Source organism: Hyalella azteca, unplaced genomic scaffold, assembly GCF_000764305.2.
Source record: "Hyalella azteca isolate HAZT.00-mixed unplaced genomic scaffold, Hazt_2.0.2 contig2817, whole genome shotgun sequence".
Taxonomy (NCBI): Eukaryota; Metazoa; Arthropoda; class Malacostraca; order Amphipoda; family Hyalellidae; genus Hyalella; species Hyalella azteca.
In genome coordinates, this window is record NW_025933077.1 from 88,168 (window position 1) to 98,136 (window position 9,969).

At 35.1% G+C, this 9,969-nt stretch overlaps 1 protein-coding gene across 1 annotated transcript; it reads left to right on the plus strand.

The window, feature by feature from the left end:
- Nucleotides 1–2,045: 2,045 nt before the first annotated feature.
- Nucleotides 2,046–9,854, plus strand: LOC108665815 (zinc finger and BTB domain-containing protein 17; the record flags this gene model as incomplete). The annotated part of the gene is given in 3 exon segments (XM_018152620.2): nucleotides 2,046–2,243; nucleotides 7,453–7,628; nucleotides 8,857–9,854. Coding segments are annotated over 3 exon segments (1,313 nt in total), but the record flags the coding sequence as incomplete, so codon positions are not given.
- Between the last annotated feature and the right edge of the window lie 115 nt (nucleotides 9,855–9,969).

Consider the following 9,969-nt stretch of genomic DNA (forward strand, 5'->3'; position numbering starts at 1 on the left):
CATATACGATTACCAGCGGCGATTTCATGGTGCTCGTCAAGCAGAGGAATCATTTTCTCAGTTCATTTTGTATCTCAAAGAAAATCTTTTAACGATGCAGGCTCTTGCCAATGTTGACAGTAATTTTGAAAAGTTACAAGAATTAGTGATTAAAGATCAATTGTTACATTGTGTAGATAAAGGTCTCGCAGAATTTTTGAAGGAAAGAAATATCTTTCAGATTGCTTTGGATGAAGTCATTAAAATTGCTGACAATTATCAGGCTATTCACGGCAAGCAATCGAGCAAGTTGAAGATGAGTTTTTCAAATGTAACTTTAACTGACCATTCTTCTGGTGAGCGTTATTCAGCTAAATCTTGTTCAGGGCAGAGATTAACGAAACTTCGCTAAGTATACGTAACTTTTCGTACTTACGTTCAAAAAGTTACGTATTGCCTAAGTCAGTCAAAATTTGGCATTAACAAAACTGTCTTACGCAAGACTCATCTGAAAAGGTATTAGCGAAACCATCCAACTAACTGACCAATCAGAGGCTTCGAATTTGCCATTCCTAGCTCCTGTCAACTTAGTACGCTGTGCGCGTGGATGAAAGGAGGTTGTATGTGTCAGCGTCATCTGCGTTGACTGACTAGGGAGCATATGGAGAAATGAGCGAGACGTTTTCTAAATAGCAATGACAACGCCTTGATTGTAATTTTTTGCAATCAAGGCAAAAATTACATTTTTCCCATTCAAAATTTGAGGACTTTTTAGAGAGCTACCTAGAATTTAGAACATTTTGTAAGTTGGAGTTCTTGTGAGTTGGAGTTAAACTATGATAACTATCAGCGGAGAAAGAAAGGAATTTGTGTACGTAGCTAGAAAAATGGTTGACTTGTCAAACTCCACTTAGTTTTGAATCAAAGAGTCATGAAGATATTATTTTAGAGAATGATCATAAAACTCAGCTACGAATATCAAGATTTGCTTGCAAATTATAGCACAAAAGGAAAAGAAATTAGCTGGCATAACTTAATTGAATTTTTTTTTCAAAAAGCACCGTTTAGCACGATCACATATTATGCCTATGTTGAATTATTGACAAAATTCTATCACAATTCACCGTGTTGCAAGTAAATCAATAGTTTTATATTGCTTCGGCACACTCAAAACGTCTACGTAACTCCACTTACGACACCTCCGAGCAGGCGTAGAGCACCACGTGCTCCTGACACCTCGTCATCACCACGTGCCCTTGTCTCCAAGCTCTTCCCGGGGCCACCATCATCGAGCAGGTCACGTGAGCTAACAATAAGTACTGGCAATCTTAAATTTGTTGTCATTAACCGACCAGTTACATTAAGCGGTCCTAGTTAAATCAGTCTGTTTCTATTGGTATAACTCTTGTTACCTGACTTTAAATACCCCTGAGACTGAGTCAAATTCCAAATAATAATTAAATGTAGACGGATGAAAGTCCCCACATCTCGACCATCATAGAGGCTTCAACCACCAGGAGGTCTCGACTACCTACCAGGTCTCGACCATGAAAGAGGTCTTTACCCCCACGTATATGTCGACAATCAATGAGATCTCGACCCCAGGCAGATCTCGACAACCTATGATGTCTCGGTGATTAGGGAGATTGCGACCAGCAAGCAATCTCAACTATTCGCAAGTAAAGGCCACTATTCGTCAGCGTCAGCCCCAGCAGGCGAAGATTGTGAATAGTGCATGAGTATACATCTTTTAAGTAAATAGCATACCAAAACCAAATACGTCATTTGCGTAGTGAGATTACGCATTATTAACAACAACAGTCATACTCACATCTCGATGTACAGCAAAAGTTCGAAAGAATATTTAATGAAAGGGATACTTTCTTCCAACAACAATTTCTTTCTCACATCTCCTTATTTATTGACATAATTTCAGATTTCTTAGTTCATTTCTTCCTGCCTTTTCGAGCCTGTTTCAAATAAAACTCAACTCACAGCTTGAATTTTCTAAGAATGCTTTCCGTTCCGCCAAGCCGGCTCTTGTTGAGTTGCTGGTAATCCGCCTATCGAACGTAAACACAGGCATTTGTTTTGGTGTTCAGGTGCTGGGGATAGAACTTTTAAGATGTTTCGCTGCTTGTTAACTATCATTCGTGAATTTAAATCTACTGATATTACTGCAGAGTTTTGCAGGGCGGAAGGAATAAGCTACAGTGCGGCTTTGGCATGCAGGGAACAGCTCGAGGCCATGGAAGAGCTTAAACGTCTGTATCATTTCAGTCTACCTTTCTCAGTTCTCACCTCTACACTACTCCTCTAGTCCTCTACTTTTTTTCTCCCAGAATTCACTATGTTTCCACTGCTTATATTTCTTCTATAAAAATTTTATTCATATAATCTCTAATTTTTTCCATTTAATATAGATGGAGAACAATTTTTTGCATTCTTACACTCATAAATAAAAGTCCATAGTGGCAAACCAAGTACTTTTCTAGAATAAGTTCATTTTTAATTTCCTCATCTACTCAAAGCTTTAATTAATTTCTTGTGCATGATTATGCTGGTATCAAAAATACTTTCATGGTCTACCCAGTGTGGAATTATGTATAGGTAATATATTCTCATGTCAATATAAGAAAACGTATGGAAATACCAACCCTACCACCGCGTTACACCACCTTCCAGTCTTCCACTGCAATGAAAATTGACAAACTGAGCTCATTTAAAACAGCTGTGCTTCCGAAATCACGCGTGGTTTGAAATCCAATCCTGTGTTGCCAACGACTAATCAAGTTAACTAGTCGTTTATCTGTAGGCTAGCGGACACATTTTTGCAATGAATACGTTCTAAAATAAAAAAAAACACATCCAGCTTCGTAAAAAATTCTCACGATTGGACAACACCCACAAAGTTTTCGATTTCACACAAAATTATGAGATAAACTTTGACTCTTTCACTGCGTACATTCACATGGTGTTTTCTGTTTACTTCTCACAAGACGGTGTCACACACTTATGTTTTGGTTGTGTCTAGTTTGATTTCACAATAAATAGACTTGATTCACAATCCATTCTGAGATTTAAATGATTGAAAGTTTTTTTTTAATTATAAAAACCTATTTATACGTTCCAGATTTGATTTTTTTGCCCTATTACGTTGAATTTATCTTGATAAATTGAATTTATCTTGATAAATTCACTTCAAATTCTGAATGATTTCGTCTGCCATCCCGCATTTTCGAATGTTTTGTGTCTTTTAGAAAATTTTCGTTGTTTAACATGGGAAACTATTTCATTATAGAAAACATAGAGCACATACGGTATAGTGCATTAATAATACAATTTAATTCAATAAAAATTAATTTTTAATTTAAAAAATATAATCAGATTTTCAATTCAACATTTTTCTAATAGAATTTAATTCTACAGCATGTACCATCTAGTGTATTAAATAATAAATTTTGATTTAGTAAAATTTAATTTTATTTAATTTTTTAATTTAATTTAATTCTACAGCTTCAACCGGTAAAAATGAGCATCATAGGAATCAAAGTAAAACTGTCGTTCATACATCACAAATTGAAGGACATTGGATGGATTTGATAGGTGTTTTATTAATCCTGTTTATATATAAGAACGGAAATGACGCTTCTAATGTTTCTACTATTTCAGAAACTTTTCTTGAATACACTTCCAAAAACTAAAGTTCTGTAATCAATGGAGTCTTTGAAATGACAAAATCATTCAATTTAGAATTTTTAGCTATAAGAGTAAGATCGTCATTTGTCAATATGAGGAGCATTCATTCGTCATTCCTGAGGAGGTGTAAGAAAAAATTCGTTGTTTTTTATGTAAAAGGATGTTTTTCAATTAAAAGAAATGCAATAATTGATTTTTGGAAATACGATGTTAAAATTAACGATCCGTATTAGAATTCAAAGTCCTTTTCATTCGTTTGATCAGAAGTTTTTGTTCGTTTGATGAGAAGTTTTCGTTTGTTTGATCAGAAGTTTTCGTTCGTTTGATCAGAAACAGAAAAAGCTTTTGTTCATTTGATCAGAAACAACATAATTATTCATTCTCTTGCAGTCTTGCATTAAGTATACAAACGATTAGTTAATTCGTAATTCGTATACAACCATATATGAATTAAGTATACGATTGATCATCCCGCTAGATCACCGGTAGCGGTAAAGAAGCAATTCAATTCAGTAGCACATTAGCTTAAGTGTTGTGAAGTTCAGCTCGTCTGAACTCTGAATTGCGTGTTTAGTGTGCATGATGAAAAACTCTGCCTAATGATTACTTAATGAAGTTTAGTTCATTGTGGTCAACTTAAGAGACAAATTTTCAACTAACTAATACTTTTTATAGGTCTAATTTTAATTGTTGAGTGAAAGGTGCAGACTTGCAACTTCCAAGTGATTAGGTACTTTATAGAAACTGAGCAAGTTAGCGTATGTGTTTTAAGCCTTTAAGAAGTTCATTTTTTGCCTCAAATAACAATGTTGGATAGAAAAAGTGGTCTTGGTGGATCAAAATAATATATGAACCTTCGAAATTAGAATTCCATCCTCGGTCTACCTCTAGTCCTCTACCTACTCTAATACTCTACTTATAGTTATAGGACTCAAAAATAAATTTGAAGAAAAGTCTATGAAAGTTGCTGCTCTGTCATTATGAGTATCAGGGTGCAGAGTTTGCAACTTGCAAGCTGTGTTGCCAAGATATGGATTTTTAGCCAAAATGTCACCAGCCATTTTCAAGATGCATCCCCCAGGTAATTTTTAAGAAGAAAATACTGCTAACAACTTTCATAGTATACCGTATCTGTTACTCTCTATGGACTGCAACACTTACACTCATTGCAACTGATTTCCGGACAAGCTTCACTGCATCCTGATCCATCCAACATACCAAAAACCTTACTGTGGTCTGTGTGAGCATGCATTCTTTCAAATTTTCAACTATTTTCTAAATAGTTGGCTGAAGGCTGGCAAATATGAAATATCTAAAATGCAGTAAGTAACTTCAATACAAATGTGTCAGCAAGATCTTCTGAAGGCATAAATTTTGCTGCTGATGCATCACCAAAGGATCTTGTGATATTCACCTACTTTCTGCACCCTGGTATAAATGTGGAAAACATCTACCTTTAGGTCCACAACTAGAACTTTCCTGCCATTTCCAAAACCGCGAGATTTCTGTCAGATGAATTACCTCCTGCCTAATTGTTAACAAAAAGGCACAATCGGGCTGCAAGATTCCAATTGTATTAAAATTTTGTCATGTTAGAGCCGCAAGATTTCATAAACAAGTAGAAAAATTTCAATCCTGCCCTGGTATGACTAAAACTAAAAAAGAGTAGACCATCTTTGTGTCTTTCAGTTGTGGCCTCTTGGGTCTGCCAGGCTGCAGAAAGTGGGTGAATATCAAAAGATATTTGGCAACACATCAGCAGCAAAATTACCACCTTTTGAAGATCTTGCCAACACATTTGAATTGAAATTATTGCAATTTAGAAATTACTTCAAAATTACTGCAAATCTGAGACTCCAAGTGCCCACAGTAAGGTTTGTGGTACGCCAGATGGATCAGGATGCAGTGAAGCTTGTCCAGAAATCAGTTGCTATGTGTGTAAGTGGTGCGGTGTGTGGAGAGAAAGGGATATACTATCACAGTTGCTTGCAGCATTTTCTTATTAAAAGTTATCCGATGATGGATCTTGAAAATGGCTGGCAATGCTTTGGGCTAAAAATCCATATCATGGCAACGCTGCTTGCACCCTGGCCAGAATGCAGACTGCAGAAGCCACATACAAATTATATGAAAAACCCTGCCTTTATTCTATGTGGCTATGCGCATGGGCAAATGTGTCCACTGTCCATTGCTGTAGATATTTTCTAATTTATTTTGTAGAAAAGAAAAAAAAATGCATATATCTGCCCATCAATTTGTTGAGTCTGCCATGAAAGAAATTGTTGTCACCTGTCATTTTTTTAAATTATGCTGCATATTCCAGATTAAACTATGGTATGACTATTATATTAAGACTTCAGAGTTAAAAAATTATTAAACAATTATACCATCAAGATTGATTTTTTGACCCAAAATGTTACTATTATGATCAGTATTGTTAATAATTTATTAACAGAACTGCTTTAATCCCAAACTGCATAATTGAATCAAAGCCACTGCTGAATGAGACATAAACTCCCAGCTGCACAGTAAATTTCACCCATTTTTTATGACCCATGTGGCTTTCCTAATTTTCTCTTTAGGAATAAGGCAAAATTAAATATTTAATAGTGCTTCTAATTTATAAAAATCACCATTGAACATATCATTTATATCTAAATTTGTGTCTTCATTTTCTCTCTTGTAAATGGGAAAATATTCAAAATTAGTTTAAACCTTTCAAATTTCTTGCTAATAATAAATGTACGTAAAGAGGCCTCTTTGGAATATCAGGCAGAAGTTTTCTACAAACACTGGAAAAAACTGTCCTATTTAGGGTGATTTTAAAAAAATCATTGGAGAAAATAGGCAGTTTTTCTTATCATTTCCTGAAAATTTTGGAGGAAAGGCTCTAGGAATGGGTAAAATTGGCTAAATTAACAGGTGTTTTTGCCAATTCATGGGATGGCTCTAGCCAATTTTTCGCTGAGGTAAAGAGTTATATATTGAAAAATATGTCAGCAAGATCTTATAAAATAGATTATGATGCTAATGTGTTACCAGCAAGCTTCAGAAATTTGCTCTTTCTCTGAACCGCAAGATAATCCTTGGCACGAATAATTTCCATGCTAATTTTTGATAAAACTGCATAATTGAGCCATTTAAATTTAAAATTTTCCTAAATACCTACACAACTTAGGTCATTGCTCTGCCTTAGAGTTCAGTTAGAAATGATAATTAAGATTTTTTTCCTACATGGATGGCAGCTCATTTAGTAAAAATATACATTTTTTTCAGTGTCTGCTTCAAGTCAGATAGGGTAACTGATAATCTTTGTATACCTATAAATTTTCCCACACTAAAATCATGTATTACAGTTTAACTAGATAACCCTAAAATTTAGCTTAACCTTCTATTTATCTTAGATTATTTTTTCAAATTGTCATGGCTTTCATGCACAGTTCAGTGATGATCACCTCAATATAATTATATATTTAATTTATCATTGGGTTCAAAATAATCCCCTACTAGCTTTTGAAGCTCTAAGTTAAAGTCATGTTTGCCACTATGTATCCAAGATAAGCTAGCCAATGAAAAAAAAAAAATATTTCACTCCACAAATGCTAGATTGCATCATTTTCATAATTAGTCACTCAATCATTATCAAATTTTGAAATTAGTTAACCATCATTGTTCCATAATAAATTTTTAATCTAGTACAGATATCCCTTCATCTATATATTTGATACCTATGCTATAAATCAATTAGGTATATTAAATCCAATTTAATTTCAGTTGCCAAAACATCTGCTGGCCAAGTTGGCACAAGAATTTTGTGTCAAGAAATGGAGCATCAGGACGGATACCTCATGAGTCGGCAGCCATTCTACCTCCGTCTTCATGATGCTTCAAGTGCCGCCCCCCTCGTTATCAAGAGCGATTTTTCCTCTGATGAATTGTCTTCTTCAATGGTAGTATGAATTTCTTAGCATTCATTTTTTTATTTAAAGTTATTGGTTTAAATTACTAAAAAATATAAAATATTAAATTACCAAATAAAATAACTAGTGAAAACAAAATTGATACTAGATTTATTTTTGATCAATATTTAACAGGCATTTATCTATAATATATTAAATCAATTGAAGAATACTTTTGTTTTATAAATGGATTTTAATAGAAACATATTTTTTATATTACTTATTTTCCTACAATATTCTATTAACTGTATGTTCCTCACTACCTATAATCATTATTTAGCACCATAACTGTCAGTAATCAAAGTCTGTGTGGATTAAATGTATCTTTAAATTACTCAAATACTTATTTATTAAATGCTTTCAGTTCCCCAAAGGCGACAAGAGCACAGTACTGTCAACTGAGGTGACTTTGGCCAACATTTATTATTTTGTTTTGCCGCCATTTGTTTCTGTTGTAGTGGTGGCCAAAGTCATCCCAGTTGACAGTATTTCCTTTAGTCATATGATGTCTATGCAACATTATGGTACTTTTTTAATTAGGTACTTAATATGATTACTTATTACTGATTCTGTATGATATTTTTGATATTTTTATCAAACTTGTCAACAAAATGAGCGGATTTTAATCTCTAGAACTAAGCAGATATACAATAGTACATTGTACAGGATTTACTCCTAGGTAATATTTGTTTTTTATTCTTCATGAGATGGTTTGATCCATAACTATTACATCCTCGCAATGGATGATAAAAGTAACTTCTTCTTAAATATTCATTAGGTTATTTCCTTAACAAGTGATGAATATAAATTATGTCAGGGCTCTCTATCTTATTCTTTTGTATTTCTGATAGGTACAGCTATATTCATTATTATGAATGGTGGTAAGTTTTAATGTGATATTTATTTAATTCAAAATTGGTGCAATTTATTCAGGGTAAAAGAATACTTTTATAAGGAGAAAATGTCTTTTGCGCTAAAAAAACTTAATGGGTAATTGTTGACTTTGTCTGCTTATAAGACAAGCAGAGAGCCGACATTGCATTGACACAATATTTTTGCTGTGGCAAAATGGGTCAAGACCCAACAGTGACAAAAAATAAACCACTATAGAGACAAAATCTCATTTTCTTGAGCTTGTTTTCAATTGATTTAATCATGTTCATGTTAATTGAACATCATGTTAATTCCATTGATTTTCAATATATGTAATCATGTGCAGGAAGTTGATGCTGAGCATCTCATCCCCGACTGCATCATCAAGGATGAACCTCCATCACCGCAGCCCAGCAAACCTGACCCTGGAAAGCCACTGGAATCACCCGCCCGAGAAGAGGAAATTTCTCCAAAAAACAACTCAGAAGAAGCAGGAATGCTGAGTGACTTGGAAGATGACTTCTTAGACAACATTTTGGATCTTAAAGAACCTTCTCCTCCAAACTATGAAGAAAAAGTGAAGCTTGAGAAATGGGGCAATGATCCTGCTGGAAATGGGTCAAACCATGAGAAATGGGGTAATTATTCTGCTGGAAATGGGTCAAAGCATGAGAATTGGGGCAATGATTCTGCTGGAAATGGGTCAAAGCATGAGAAATGGGGCAATTATTCTGCTGGAAATGGGTCAAAGCTTGAGAATTGGGTCAATGATCCTGCCGGCAAGAAAGCGGATATAAAACGAGTCATCGGCTTTGGTGGCAATCGGAGAGAATATTGCGATTTCTGTAACTTCTCCACCATGAATGCAGACATTTTAACTCGTCATATTGAACTTAAACACAAAGGCCAGGAGCGTTCACATCTCTTTTGCCAGCTCTGCGACTACTGGACCGTCTACCGCACAGACTTCAACAAGCATCTCACGGAGGACCATATGAACCCAAATGGTTTATTCTTCTGTCCTAAGTGCAGTTATACATCAGATTGCAAGGCCAATTTATACCGACATTTTAACACGCACAATAAAAAATATGTCTACAAATGTCCGTTATGCAGCTTCGTATGCTCCGGAAACCTGGGCAGACATGTTCGCTCACAACATGGAGTCGAACTCTTGAAGTGTCCGAAGTGTCATTTTGCTACCTGGAGTAAAATAAAACTAGAAGATCACATAAACTCTCATCTTGGCCGCAATAAAATGGTATGTACTCTATGTAACTGGAGTACATTCTTCAGGCAGAGCTATGCTAAGCACATGCATCACTACCACAACAATCCTGCCACAGCGGGGGGCGACTTTCCCGGTATAGGGGCCGAGCAACAGCGAGATATTGTCGAGATAATTCAGTCCTAAGACTACCGTGTACCGTGATCCCTCTACCGTGTATCAAATCTGTAC